General features: G+C 39.5%; 1 protein-coding gene across 1 annotated transcript in view; it reads right to left on the reverse strand.

The window, feature by feature from the left end:
- Positions 1 to 1,426: 1,426 nt before the first annotated feature.
- vps37d (VPS37D subunit of ESCRT-I) overlaps positions 1,427 to 16,007 on the reverse strand; it is a 60,400-nt gene continuing 45,819 nt past the window's right edge. Inside the window, exons 3-4 of the mRNA XM_042007480.1 lie at positions 15,116 to 15,198; positions 1,427 to 2,707 (exon numbers count right to left, since the gene is read on the reverse strand). Coding sequence (XP_041863414.1) covers positions 2,168 to 2,707; positions 15,116 to 15,198 — 623 coding nt within the window. The 3' untranslated portion in view covers positions 1,427 to 2,167. The remainder of the gene's footprint in view (positions 2,708 to 15,115; positions 15,199 to 16,007) is intronic.

Genomic DNA, 16,007 nt, shown 5'->3' on the forward strand with positions numbered 1-16,007 from the left:
AGCAGGGGATGTTTTATGCAACTGGGCACTGGTCTATAAAAGGCATTTTCACGTACTTAGTCAAGCTGTAGTAAGCATGCACTTATGAGTTATTAATGAAAGAAATAAGCAGAACCATTACAACTACAATCCCAAGCTGTTCCTTGATGAGAAGGAAACCTCCTGAACCGGTCTCTGTTCTACTGGGAGAGATTACATTCCCCATCACTCTGCAGCTCAGTTTGAAGAGGAAAAAAAAACAAACCGGCAGCGCTGAACAGAGAAGCAGCTCTTCATTTAACACAGTAAACAAGAAGCTTTGAAGTCGGCCATTTAAAATAGGATTTACATGAATAAATAAACTGCTTGCTGATGTGAGCTGCCACAATGTTAATGAAATCACACGAGAAGGCAGAAGGCTTCGGGGTTATCGTCTGTGATTCGAACACAACACCGCAAACAATTAATTTAAAGTCTGGGAATAAATACCACCTGTTTCTGTAAAGCTCTGATCAGCATTCAAGCGTAAATGTCACTACTTTAACTTGATGAGATGAACAACAACGCAACCTTATATTAAACCACTTTATTGATGTCATGATTCATCTGGATGACTCTCAGTCCTCACAAAGCCTCTTTGTTTCACGCTGTATGAATGAACAATAAGATCCTTTTTGTTTTTTCTCTCTCTCTGCGTCAGAGATGTGCTTTACAACCCTGTCAGTGTGAAATATAAAAAATAGAATAAAATAATTTGAAATTATCATTAAAACTTTTATGTTCTCACTGGGAGGAGGACGAGGAGGAGGGGAGAGGGATCCGATAGTTTGTTGAAATCCAGTGTTGAATCAAATCTCATCTCCAGTATCTATAAAGGCTGAAATAAATACAGCTCCAAGATGTTTAATCCTAATTAACCCTTAAAACTCAACTAGATCGCCTCTCTGTTGGGTAAACTGTGATGGATAGCTTACTCTCTAGGTGATCTCAGAGGTTTTCCAGACATTTATATCCCCTCCAGGAGGTTTACAACCCAGCCATTAAATGTAGTGTTTATTCAGAGACTATCTGGTAAATCCACAATGATCCATTATAAAACCATTATTTACCACATCTTCATCATAAAAAGATCACTATCACTACTATGTTGCTAAGAGACCTCTATTTAGACCTGGAAATGATGATGAAGCCACGTCCTGTCAAACTTTCCACCAATCAGAGAGCTTAGATTGACGGTAACGTCCAATCAAGAGCAGCCAAAGATCAACAAGTGAGCAGAAAGTTCTATGCGTGTGTGAAAAGAAGAAAAATAATGCTCCTCTATGGCTGGAATAAAGCCAAGAAGAGGTTTCTGATGCACAATGGCACCAAAAAGCAGCTGAGTTGGAGTTAGTTTTGTGAGGATAGAAGGTAAATAGTAGCAGAAATAACTGGAAGTGAGGAAAAAGTGTAAATATGTAAGTAGTTTCTGTTGTGTGTTTGCTTTAATGCCAATATTTTTTCTCCTGAAAGCCAAGACTTGAGAGAATGATGTGCAGATGAGAAAAGGCTTGGTCACTGTTGATCTCTGTGTTTCTATAAAGTTCTATCAGTAATTAATTCTGCTTTCTTGCTCTGGTCGGCCTTTATGCCGCTATATCTATTCATACGTTCATTTTACATCATTTTAGTCTCAATCTGACAACTGAGGCTGAAAACATGCTGACTGGGATTAAATGCTTCAGCTTCTACAGGCAGTTTTACATGAAAAAAAAAGGCTTGGAGTTTTAAGGGTTAATGAGAACAAGCTGAGTGGCATGATTTATAAAATGTTAATTAAATGTTCCCAAACCAGGAGGAGATTTTTAACCAGCTGCTTTTCTGCAGCCAGTGACATAAAACTGATCTCTGCAGGTTTTTCTTTGCTCTTAATAATAAAAAGTATTAAACTGGGATGTGTGGTCGCCTCGGACGAGATTTGTTTACCGGACTAAAAATGAAGTGGCTACAGCCGCCCATCCCTGGAGCTTCCCGTCCGCCACCTGATGCCTCACTACCTCCGCTCTGCCAGTCGTCTCTCAGTGTTTACATGTGTCATGGATGGAGAACAGAAAGCGAGGTTGGTGGTGCCGCCTGTCTCCGGGTCAGTCTTTGCTTACATGAATGTGACAGCCACATCTTGGAAGACCTCTCCAGACGTCTTTGTCTTTTATCGGTATGGCGGCTCAGGCTGCTGAGAGTTCGGTCTGTAAAGCTGCTGTACTCGCACCGGCCGCCCGTTAGCCGGCCAGCCGCCCGGCAGCTGTCCGATGACCCTGAGGCCGACCGGCTGGCCGTGTCCTGGAAGTGGGTTGCTGGGACTGAGGATGTGGGTCTGTCCCACATGAGGTTCAGGAGTGGGAGTGCTACTTTGATGGCCTGGAGCAGAGCCAGGAGGAGAAACTGGGTAATGAGGAAGGAGGATGGCTGGCGTGAGGCCGTAACGTACTTGGAACACCCTTAGAGGCCCCTGAGCCACGAAGCCGTTGGGTCTCTGGGGCTCTTGAGGCTGCTCGGAGTCCTTCTTCACTTCTGGAGCTCCACTCCCCTCCGCTCTCTTGGTTTTGCCCAGCTGCTTCTTGGCTTGAACGACCTCTTGCATTTTCTCTGCTTGAGCCCGGCGGATGTGATACATCTTCCTGGAGCTTTGAAAGGAGTCCAAGAACTCATCCAGGCTTACGTTTCCTTCCATGAACTTCTCCAGCAGCTCCTGTGAAGCAAGGCAGACAAATAAACTGGAATTAGCTGACAGGACAACACACACAGGGGGTCCAGCTGCAGGGAATCACTCAGACAAACTCTTCCAAGAATAAAGAGGATTTTATCGGCCCACGGCTGTTTACTCATGAACTTTGGCACAGTATTTCCCTTTTTTTCATTTCATTTTAAACTGCTAACAATGGTGCATATGCAGCAACTGTTACATCTGGCCGAACTTGAAAGGCATGTGATCTCTCAGTATGTGCTTCCTGGGTGGGAGAAGCTTTGTGAGGCTGGTTGGATAAACTGATGTGAAGCCATCTTAAATTCACCACACACACTGTTTTATAGTCAGGTAGGATTTAGATCCATAACTTGAAGATTTTCTACAGCCAAATTAAGTTAAAACCCCTCTAAATAATTATTCAAAGACCAGACACTCAGGTGTCAGCAACGCATCTTCTTTCAACAAAAGAGCTGCTGCTGGATCTTTAGGAGAAGAATTTGTCCTTTTCTTGTCTTAGATCCAAACTGCTCAACAGTTTCCGGTCTTATTTGTCATATTTTATATGGTTTTATTGTTCATGCTGACAATTTTTTCATTAAGTGCTAATTATTTTTAGTTGGTGAAAAAGATGCACCTGGACTCTTCTAATGCTCTCTTCTGCTGCTTAAAAACGCATATTTTCAAGTGTAACCATTAAATGAATCCCGTTTCACTGCCAAACGAGTTGTTCATCTTGTAATAAAGATCTCAATGTGGAAACGCACTGTTTTTTTTTTTTCAATTTTCACTGCATTTTAATATACCCCATAAATACTGAATTTTAATGTAAATATTAATGATTAATCAAACGTTAATTCTCACGATGATCAATTAAGACAATTTAATCGAATGCCCATCCCTAGCTTAGAAAGTTCAAAAACTTGTCACTGAATTATTAACAAATGAGGAAAGATCAATTTAAGGCATGAAGATGAAAAATAATGGGAGCAAGAAATGACTGACACTGTATTTGTATTTCTATCTTAGCTGATACTTCCAATAATCAGAATCCAGCAGACTTTAATGATCCTGGAAAATATGCCTAGAATAATTTATGATGCAGTGAATATTACATACAATGTACAATTAACAAATATTCAGATAAAAATAGAAAAGAAAAACTGATTAATATGGATAATTTTTTTTATTACATCAACATTACATTAGAAGCTGTAATTATTAGGGTCCGAGCCATACTAAGTATGGAAGGACCCTATTGTTGTTGAAATGTTTATTATTTTTCTAAGAACTTTGAGGGCAAATATGACCCCCTAAACACCCATGAAAAGTTGTGAAATTTGGCACACACATCAAGTCAGGCAAAAATGATCATATTCTAAGGTCCGCATAGACTTCAATTACAGTGCCACCTAGACACCAAAAAAATCCCAAAATGAATGGGGCTCTGAACGTCTACTTTGACATAGGAAGACGAAACTCGACACACATGTGTAACACCCCAAGTCGAACAAAAAAGTCAATCGAACACCTGTTGCCATGACAACGGGGTGCCCGCCATCTTGGAGTTTACATCAATTTTTTTCACTTTATTCGCATCGCATTTGAACGAACTAGTCTGAGGGGATTCATGTGAGTGACTCCAAACTTGGTGGGATGCTTCCTGACAAGTTGGGGACCAAACGCTATTCGAATCTTTCTAATAGGACAAAGCGTGTTACCGTGGCAACCGAAAGAAAAAAGCCTTCTCACTATGAAACACGGTTTGCTCATATCTCCCAAGAAATACATGGGATCTGCACCAAAGTTGACAGTATTCATAGTTGTTAGGTCCTTAACACATTACAACACCTGCTGCCATGGCAACATAGCATGTTAGCTAACATATTAGCATGCTAGCAAAAAATGCTAACTAGGTATATCAACATTTCAGATTCTTTGCTACACATTTTACCATGTTACATAGCATGTTAGCAGGTTAGCTAACATGCTAGCAAAAGGTGTATGAAACAGGTGGCAGGGGCCACGAGGCTCGGACCCGATGGATGCCACTTGCAGCTTTAATTATATTTATCTTTTTTGCTCTAAATGAAGATTATCTAATTTAAATTGATGTCCTTTGTAACCTGATTTCTCCTGCATGTGAAAGCACGGAGTGACCTGCTGTCTGAAAAACATGATCTGTAGAAAGATTCTTGCTAAGTGGTTTTAAAGTTTATAAAAACCTAAAAACAAATACAGCTATGAACAAGTTTGAGTTGAGCAATGAGGTTTCTGTCAGTCTGTTTTTCATCATTATTAATATTCAAGACCTCAAGTTCACAGGAACCTAAATCAAGCAAAAAATGTCTGCCCTGAAACTCAGGCTGCAGCTCTACAGGGACCTGGATCCATCACAGCTCCATGAAGTTTACATTTTCTGACTATCACTTCTTTGTGATTGGTGACTTTCTGGTTTATTACATTTCCTCCCACTGTGACTGGCAAGCTTCTCCATCTGGCAGAAACCGTTGAACAGACCTTAGGGCCCCAAATACATATTGACACTTTACTGACAATATTCAGCAGCCGGTAGAGAAAACGCTCAAAACATATAAGTAATTACACGGCAGCAACTGGATGCATCTAGTCATGTAGACATAATGAAGGCAACTTGCTGAAGTTCAAAATGAGGAAGAAAGGAGATACAGCCTCCTTTGACCTAGCGTTGACATACGAGGACATCATTTGGTTGTCTGCACCATAATACTAGAGTCTGTAACTACAACCTGTTGAACTCTTACACTGCCATTTGGTGGTGTCATCAGTTTTTCTTTTTTTTTTTCTTAAAATTATATTTATATCTACATCAAATATGTATAATCATAAAATTAATCATAAAGCATAAAATTATATTTACTGGTTCCTCCTAACCCCGAATAGCTAAAAGCTTAAGTCTCGGGAGGTTTAGTGACTTGAACGTGGCATGGTAGTTGGGGTTTACAGAGAATGGTCTGAAAAATATCCAGTGAGCAGCAGTTGTCTGGACCAGAATGTCTGATGTCAAAGGTCAGAGGAGAATGGGCAGACTGGTTGGAGATGATAGAAAGGCAACAGGAAGTCAAATACGTACTGGTTTCAACCAAGGTCTGCAGAACAGCATCTCTGAACACAGAACACGTCCAACCTTGAAGCAGATGGGCTACAGCAGCAGAAAACCACACCGGATGCCTCCTGTCAGCTAAGAACAGGAAACTGAGGCTACAATTCACACAGACTCACCAACACTGGACAATAGAAGATGGAGAAACGTTGCTGGTCTGATGAGTCTCCATTTCAGCTCACATTCAGATGCTAGGCTCAGAATCTGGTGGAAACATCATGAAAACATGGATCCATCCTGCCTTGGATGGATCCAACAAACCAGCAGCAACTGTGTGATGCTGTCATGTCAACATGGAGCAAAACCTCTGAGGAATGTTTCCACCACCTGGTTGACTCTATGACACCAAGAATGAAGGCGGTTCTGAAGGAAAAAAGGGGTCCAACCCAGCACTAGAAGGTGGGCCTGATAAAGTGGACGATGAGTGTGTGTGCTGATTCAAAGCATAAACCCTCAACCACTGAATTAATGGCTCTTTTTTTCATGATGCATCTTGTTAGATATAAAAACAATACAGACATACTGATAAGACTAAGTCAAATAGGAGAAATGTAATTTTTGCAGTTAGTTGAGCCAAAATGTTTGTTTTATAACCTGATTTCAGGTCTTTACAGATCAGACCAGGTGAGGTAGTGAAAAGAAAAAATAAACGGATTTTAGTTTGCAAGGTGGATTAATGGCTTAAACAAAGGACACAGACACAAACAGGAAGAAAGGAGGGTAACATCCTTTAGCCTTTTCATATTTTTGTTGACTCAGCTTAGCATCAATTATCCTCACTGCCAACAGCGTTTGTTTCATCTCTTCTTTATCTGTTATTTGCCATTTTCTTATTCATTATAGCTCAACATCATATCAACAATAAACCTCAAACAGAGTAACAGAAGAGAGTAAATCCAGTAATGTAGCTGAGGTTTTTGCTTTGAAGTGTATTTTTTAAGCCCATGTGAGTATGACACAGACCAAAGACAAGACAAGAAACAGAAAGCAGTCCTCCTGCTGGCTGCTCACCAAAGGCTTTAAGAAAATATTCTTTAAATGAGTAAAAACCCCAAACGTGTCAACCCTACATTTCCTCACTTCAGCTCAGATCAAGTAAACTCAGGTCAGCTTACAGGCTGACAGAGGAAATGATTTATAGGGTGACAGAAGATGACAGCATGTTTGGTTTGTCTTATCTGATATCTTTCTCATGTCGGTACCTGACAAGGAATCTTCCCAATAAGGAAGCATGTTTGACTCGAGGCAGCAGAGGAAGAAGGTTTTGGCTTCGCAGACTTGGATCTGTGTTTGACACCGAGACCAATGAAAAAAACCAAGCTCTCCCACATTTTTATGGTCAGTGACACAACTGTGAATACACCTGAAATCTGAAAGAAAATGCTTTGGAAAAGTTTGTTACAGCTGAGGAAGAAAAACCATGAAAATCAAGATATTTTCTAACGAACCAACAACCCTCTGAAGATCAATCCCAGACCACAGAGACATCAGAGCAGCTTTAAAAGGTCTTCAATCTGTTCATCTTTAACCCTCAATCACTACCAGTGTTTGGACTTATGGATTTATAAAAAATCTAAATGAAAGCAGCAAATTTGTGCTGAATATTAACTCATGGGCCTGTTTTGGAGGGGGCGTCCAGGGCTGCTGGTTCGTGGGGGCTGCTGCTTAATCAGTGAACAGCTGATTCATTGAACAAGTCCTGGAGTTATTGATCGTAGCCATGTGAGGGGGATGTGGCCCAAGCAGCAGTGTGGGTTTCACCGCTGGATAAGGGACCCTGAATATCCTGGTCAAGACCAAAGAGTCACATTGACACAGGTGAATGTAATGTATTATCTTCAGCTCTGTGTGTGTGTGTGTTTAACACACACCGTCATGACAAAGATAAATGGTGCAGACTTTCTTAAGATAACTGCTGGCACTTCAGTTCAACAGGAACCTCTATTCAGTTGACTTTTAGGGGATTTATGTTCACAGAGAACATATAAATACATATTCTAAACCCTGATAACGTATACAGGACTGAGTAAACATTTTAGTGCATAAATAGTTGTATTTACACTATTCTCCTGCAGAAGAATTCATCTATCTTGTTCACCCTGATTTTTTCCACATCACTGCACATATAATTATTAATTTAAAGTCAAACTAACATCACTCAAACATTCACATTCCTGATCATCTTCAGAGGAATGCATGTGTGTTTGTTTGCCACTTTTGCTGATTTACGAATTATTCTAGTATAAAAAAAGGCTCCTAACTCAAGGAATGAACCAGTGTTGTGTTGACACACAACAGACAATTTAGTAAAGAACCATTTTTAAATGGGATCTTTAGGCTCTTTGTTACTAGCAGCCTGTCATACAGACACATTTGCTACCATTTCTTTAGCTGCATCTACAAAAAAGCCAAAAACAGCTAGAAAGCTGGATTTTAGCAGCAACAAAGTGTTTTCCAGAGAGGTATTAAGTGGAAACTTGGCATATCTTAGTATGGTGACAGAAACTTGACAAGTGGAGGATAAAAGAAGAAGAGCCAGGACTAAAGAACTACCAGGACCCGAGAGATGCATCTGGACCTTCAGTTGATTCATCTACTGTTGACCGAAGCCACATCAGAAATGGTCTCCATAGAAAAGTGGCTGTCAAGAAGTTGTTCTTAAGGAAGGGAAACAGAGAAAAGGCTGAGATAGGTCACATGACACAAGAACTGGACTGAAGATCAGTGGAAACAGGTCTGATGGAGGGATGGATCCTTCCTAGAACCTGGACCTCAACATTATTGAAGCAGTGTGGGATCATCTGGACAGAGAACAGAACAAAAGGCAGAAATATCCAAGAGCTTTGGAGAGTCCTTCCAGAAGTCTGGAAAACTATTCCTGAAGGGAACTTAAAGAAATGACAGAAAGCTTTTCTAAGAGGGTTCAGGCTGCTGAAGAATGAAGCTGCTGAGACCAAATATTCACTTTCAAGCTTGCTTTAATTGTAAATATTCAGTTTTTGCCTCATATCAGAAAATTGCTCCACCCATCTTGGCAATATAAATCAGTCGGCACAAAACTTGACATTTTTAAGAAGTGATGAGAGGTGTTACTGAGAAACATAGGTTTCAATTACCGCTGATGTTAAAAGCAGGTAAAATGTATTTACCTGTTTAAACCTCAGATGTTGGCTCTGATACAACCTTTTGCTTCTATTCATTCTTCAGTCTCGGACAGAGTTTTCACTCTGTTTACTCACCCACATGACAAAATCTGGGAACCTTTACCTATTCATGTGCATGGCACACACAGGTTATCAAGCGTCACACAATGATGTAGAGCAGAAGAGAAGAACAGGCAGCGCCAGCAGGACTAAAACCTAAACCTTTCATTCTGCTCCACAGGCATGGGCAGTTCTCTTCTAATGATGATCAGATTAACTTCTTGTTTCTTGCTCTTCTTGGAGACATGTGTCTTCCTTTTATTATACAGGTGGGTTGTGGGGTGAACTTCTAAGTAGTCAGTGTCTAACCTGTAGGGGTCAGATTGCTCTCAGTTTGGAAAACTGACAACAACTAACAACAAATCAGAACAAGGTCACAGCATAGGGATTTCTACCATCTAAAACAACTCCGGTTACAACTGAGACCTGATCCACATATTTCACACTCTTATTATGGTCCATAAGTGTGCGCTAATATAGACTTCATGCTTACATAGATCTAGGGCTGGGCGATATGATTTATAACCAAATCCGATTTCCGATTTTAATCGATTTTTTTTCCTTTCTTTTACAAAACATAAATAAACTTATTTAAAACATTTGTTTGTTTATATAGATGAATGCCAGCAAAAAAAAAGCATATAATTTCATAGCTTTTCCACCATACAAACGACTTCATATCTTACATAAAAATATGCGACACAATGCATCCGTGATCTCTTTCCATATGGATCCTTATCATACAGGATCCACTGCAGAAATAATTCCACTGATGAAGTTTGTCTCTTAACTTGAGTTTGTGGGTTAAGTTGACTTCTGCATCTCGTAGAGAGCAGCATTTCTCACTGCAGTTATACACACAGCTAAATCCCAGGCGTGAGTGAAGGATTAACTTCACTGAAAATCTGTCAGACAAACACCGTTCTGGTGTGGAGGGGCTAAGTCTGCTGCTAACTAACTATGAAAAATAAATACCGATTTTCATAAAGATAAATCTCCAGAAATGGAAAATTCGATTTATCGATTTTATCGATTAATCGCCCAGCCCTATATCGATCCATTCATAGTATAATTTACAATTGTAACATCTGAAAAAGAAAATCATGATTCTGAAGGCATGGCGGTTTTTATTTTGCGCCACCATCATTTCCATGTAGCGGAAAAACCTGAAATGTTTAATGCTCAGGGAGGATTTGTGAAAGGAAACCAAGCTGAGTCTTCAAACTGAGAGCGCCCTGCCAATTTAAACACACCCACTTCTCTGAAACCTTCACAGAAACCTACTAAAAAAAGAAATATTCCTTTAATGTACAACTTTAATAATTTTAGTTATCTACATGTCCTTTCTCCTCTTCTCATCCACAAAGCAGCAGTGTAGACTTGCATCGCTTTATTTATTACCATTCAGATGGAAACTACTACCTAAAGCAGCTTTATGTGCGACTATTATCAATATTTTATTAAGTCAGGATTTATAACTGAAAAAGTCAATGTTGAATGCAGCCACTACACATCATGCAGCCAGAGTTGAATGTGCAAATAATATGTCAGCTATTATTCAAATTAAATGAAAATTTGGTCATTTCAATTAATAAAACATGTTTTTTCCCCCCTAAAAGTCTCACTAGTTGGAGTTGCTTTTAAGACAAAATGACAGATATCCTGTTAATAAACAGCCTGTGGACAAACGCTTCAATAATCCATCATTAACTGACTCTGCTGGTAACGAAGAAAATAAACAGCATCTATTAAGATGCACACCTCATTCAGAATGTAAAGTTAAAACAAGTCAACATCAGCCTGTGTCGGTCCAGTCACAGCGGGCTTGTCTTTATGTGCAGCCTGTGTTAAAATGTCACACTTATCAAGTCACCACATGCATGAATAAGTTTACTGATGTTACACAATCCTGGCCTTACAGGCATGTGTCCGTGAGCACATGCAGGTAGACATGTTAGCATGCACGTGAAGCTTTTCTCCTCAGCTATTTGCCACAGTGACTTTCATCCTGGTTCATCAGCTGGGCTCCACAGACAGCCGTGTAGGCGTCAAAGTCAGCAGGTAAATCATGTTAAAAACACCTCACTGAGTTTTGTGGATTAATATAAAACATGCTTTTCAGCGATTTACTTTCTATTTTCTGTTGTTGCTGGTAAAAAAAAAAGAGGCTCTTCGTTCCCTAACAAGCTTCTGCCTCATTGAAATAAAGTCTGAATCAACAGATTGGGGGTAGGAGGTAAACTGCCACCCACCATTTTCTTCTACAGATGAATGTATATCCAAGCAAAATATCCAAACTCTAATGCGTAAGCACTACATCAGTGGTTCCCACCCTGGGGACTGAGAGGCTTTGATTGTACAGAGCCTGTGGAAGTGTTCAAATTAAGGTCATGTCCACCTGGAGATGGGTTCAGGTGTGTCTGCTAAAGGTTTTTTTTTTTTTTTTTAATCAATTAGATGTTTCGTTTTCATGGAAAACGCATCTTTAGAGCCCCAAAACACAATTTTTTATACAGTCTCAAAGTGAATAAATGGGAGTCATCAAAATCTGTTATACAACAATATCTTAAAACATGTATCTTTAGTTAAAAATAAAAAAAAACTACTTATTGGCCAGACCTTGCAACCAATCAATTTTTAGCTGGGTCACGGTTTCTTGGTAGTTGCATTAGGAAGTCTTTAAGGAAATCTACACGGTACTTCATACACTTCACGAGTTTGTGTCCGACGAATGACCCGCAGAAAAGTAGTTTCATAGGTAAAAAAGAGATCATAAATAAAAGGAACGAATTAATTAAATTAAAATGAAATAGGACGATTGAAAAAACTTTATTAATGTCACATGCACTGAACTATATGTCTGGAGGGGTCCAGGAGACTGTTGACAATTTTTCTGATCGAGGAATGTCACGATTATAGATTTCTTGGTGATTATTGTCAGAAATGATCACAATATCACGATTAGTTTGTATTATTTATTTTCCCAAGATTATAAACGTGTAAAATAATATAAACACTCCTTGCAGCTCATTAACTTTTATATATTTCTATCTTTGGATGCCAGAAAGATAATATAGAAATAAAGTAAAGTAGTCAAGAAGTCTTATTCCAACTAAATCTCCTCTGCGGTGTAAAGAACAAATAAATCCTACATATTAACTCTGGATTTCTCTCAGAGAAAACAGATGGAAAGGCTACAGAACCTCTACCTGGACTTGGGAGTCTTCTTTCTGGAAACCACATTATAAAAATGGTTTTGAACATGTTTGACTTCTGTAGCGCTTCGTGTTTTTTTTTTGTTTTAAGTGCTATATAAATAAAAATGGTATGGTGTTGTATTTCATTTCAACCAGAGTATATATATCACAGCTTAGAACTTTAATAAGTAAATAGTTTATTTAGCACAAACATAATGTATTTTTATCTAATGGCACCGTTTACAGCCAGGTTCAGAGAACTTATTTTTCTTTGTTCTTTGAAAGAAGCGCTTTAAGGCTCTGTTGTTCGGAGGGTCGACCACAGCTTCCCTGCTGCTCTGTCCTGATCTTCCTCCACTTTTCTATTCCCTCTAGTCTCCTCCACTACTTCTGACTGGTTAAGTAAACAGGCAACAAGTCTTATATTATTTTACATTTTGCTGCATAGGAAAATATATATATGTTGGCCTGTATATGTTGTTGCTTGACATATACAGGCCACCTAAATACTGTGCAACGTTTGTTGATGATTTTGCTGACCTGCTGTCAATAATCTGTGTTGACTTTGACTGTGTAGTTATTGTCGGTGATTTCAACATTTATGCTGATAACCCAGAGGACGGAGGGACCAAAGAGTTGTTGTGTTGATAACTTTGGTCCAACTAGGAATGTGAAACGGAGGACATGACCCCACCCCCCACCCCAGCCTTCAGTTGATGAGCTTGTGGATCATTTCAATGGTAAAATACAGCATTATTGATGTCATTGCTCCTACAAAGGTGAAAGTGATCGCTGCCAAAAATTGAGCTCCACTGAAAAATGCCACACTGGTAAGAACTGAAAAACCAGAATGTAGAAAAGCTGAATGCAGGTGGCGGAAAACAAAGTTGCAGGTTCACTATGAGATCTATAAAGAGAGCCTGAGCATTTATAATCTGGAGCTGAGAAATGCAAGACGATCTTTCTTTTCTGACATCATTGTTAAGAACAGCAATAATGCTTCTTCCTTGTTTGTTAATGTAGACAGGCCAACTATTCCTCCTGTGTCAGTGACACCAGAACTTCTATCCAACCAGGCCTGTAATGAATTGGCTTCTTTCTTTACTGAGTGCTTCCATGCCAGGGGCAGGACATATGTCCCTGTGTCCACTTAGAGACATGAACACCATTACACACTTTTCTCCAATCAGTCCTAAAAACCTGGATAAGATCATTGGCCATCTAGATATCATCACTTGCTGTCTTGAAACCCTGCCAACAGGGTTTTTTAAGAATGTTTCGTTTAAAAAAAAGAGATTCTGTTTATAATTTTAGAGGGTGTGAAATGTTCATAAAACCTCATGTGAGAACAAATGTGAAGCAGCATTGTATTTCTGTTGTTGGGGTTAATGTATGGAGTAAGTTGGACAAAGAACTAAAAGACTGTCCAGCATTAATACGGTGATTGGTTTGACAATACAGTCAATAATTTCTTTTAACAGTGACATGTCCAGTCAGCAGACTTTTTTGATCTGCATTTTCATCACTGGCTTGAATAAATATAGTTTTATCAAAACTCGGTATTTCACTTAAAACATCATCAGCTTGACAGAGTTCACTTTTTGACCCTATCTCCTTTTCATAAATTTATGTGGTGTGTTTGTTTATTTATGATTACTATTTTCTATGTTTAGGATGTCTGAATAAAGTCTTTCTCATCATCTACTAGAGAAGGCTAAAATGCACAGAGCTTAATTTCCTAATCTGGTTTAATAAAGTAAAGATTATTATTACTTTTCACATTAAGCTTGTTCTCCTGCAGGCATCAAATATATTGGATGCATTTCCTCCTTTCACTGCACCTTCTTTTATGTCATGCTTTACAGGCTGGTGTGCTGTCCTCCACAATGACCCCTTGGTCACTTTTTGCTGGAACCAAGGAAATCTGTCAAGGATGACTTAATCCGTTTGTTTGGAGGGAATAACTCTTCCTCTGCCGTACTTTTCCACTCTAACATGCCTCTTCTGCAACTCACATGGAAAACAAAGCTTTTAAACTTTGTTTACATTTTGTATGCAAGTTGCACTGATCTGTTGATATGAAGGGACATATTATTCATGAAAAGTGACCATACGAGGGATTTTTACGATTCATTAATCAATGTGGTAAATGCTGCGATTAATTGTGAAATCAAGGTGATGTCTCTACTCTGATTTTACTATATTCCCTCCTCCCTGCATTTCTCAATATTCTACCCAAGTCTGCCTCTGTGAATGACGTCCCCATGTCACCTTCCTAAATAAATAGAATCTATTTATCACAGAATAATAAACAAAAGCTTAAACATTTTTCAAGACCAGTTCAAGATGGTCCCCATCAGGTGGGTCCTTTTAGACCAAACCAAGAGTCTGATTATCACGTTTTCAAATAAACTTAAAACATGAGGCTGCATTGGTTTATTTTTATCATGCAGATTATTCTGGTAAATGCTCAACATTTCCCTCAAATATTAAACTACTTGTTTAAAATAAAGCAGCAACATTATACAGTCACTTACTTCTTTACTCAGTAGTAAAGACCAAACTTTGAGCAAAGCGCTGGACTTATTGTCTGAAACATGACAGCGCAGCAAAGGAAGCTCAGAATCAGAATTCAGTGCAGAGCGCATGTTCAGTGAAGTGGGTTAAATCGCTGTTGCATGCTGGGGGCTGCTTAAAGCATGTATAGTATGCCTCATGGCTTTACAGAGCAGATTGAACAGAAGTGGGTGGTGGGCTCCCTGTGAGGAAGACTGCAGATTGAAAAAGAATATCCACAACTCTGCTGCCAGAGTGATAAAAGACTGTTTCTTCACAGTGAGAACAAAAGAAAAAGCTGCTGTTTTCTTCTTACCTCTGAATGCTCCTCAGCACGTGCCACCTCCTCCTGCAGAAGGTTCTGCACAGTCTGCAGGCTGTGCTTCTGGCCGCGAGCTTCTGCAATGACAGAGAAACATCACTGATGCATGCAGAGAGATGAAGATGAACTGTGACTTCACTCGTGCTGGAGGAGAAATCCAGAAACCAAGAAAGCCGCAGCGGAGAAAATCATTTTCCAATCACCAAGAGCCTTGATGGTATGCGCTGATGATAGGGCAGACAGTTTCTGGCTACAAAAATGAGGAAACAGGCTGTAAATATTCAACTTTGAGCTATTTTGGGAGACTGGTTACAGTCTGGTTTGACCACAAGGACGAGGTCCAGGTTTTAGCCTCATTTTTGCCATCTCCTCATATTATTTTCCTTACTTTTGTAAAATAAATTAATAATTATAACAATGGAAAAAAACATTTTTAAATGATTAATGTCCATGTCAATACAATTAAGAATGTAGGAATCTTTGAACAAATAGAGGATGGGAGATGCTCACAAAGCCGTCTGACTCTGCTGCTGACGATTCAAACCAGCTCACATCAGCACATCGGGAACAAGCAAACAGTGACATGGCAGCTGACAGAATAGTAGTGTGGCACTGTGATAGCCTACGTCAGCAAACTGTCACATGCAGATGAACACTGAATTTCCCCAATTAAACACTAGTTTCTGTTATTCCGATCCATCACAAAAACATTCTGAGTTCTGGTACCATCCACATCCATGTCAGTCCGACCTTTACCCGCTTCGACGTGGAGGGAAAACTAAAAGTTGTTGATGTCTTGGGGTGGAAGGCAGAGGTGGGAGAGATTAACTTGTTTACAACTTGTGGGGATTAAGGATGCAGCATGCTGATGATAAAGCAGGACTGT

The sequence above is a fragment of the Melanotaenia boesemani genome, chromosome 15 (genome assembly GCF_017639745.1).
Source record: "Melanotaenia boesemani isolate fMelBoe1 chromosome 15, fMelBoe1.pri, whole genome shotgun sequence".
NCBI classification, from domain to species: Eukaryota; Metazoa; Chordata; class Actinopteri; order Atheriniformes; family Melanotaeniidae; genus Melanotaenia; species Melanotaenia boesemani.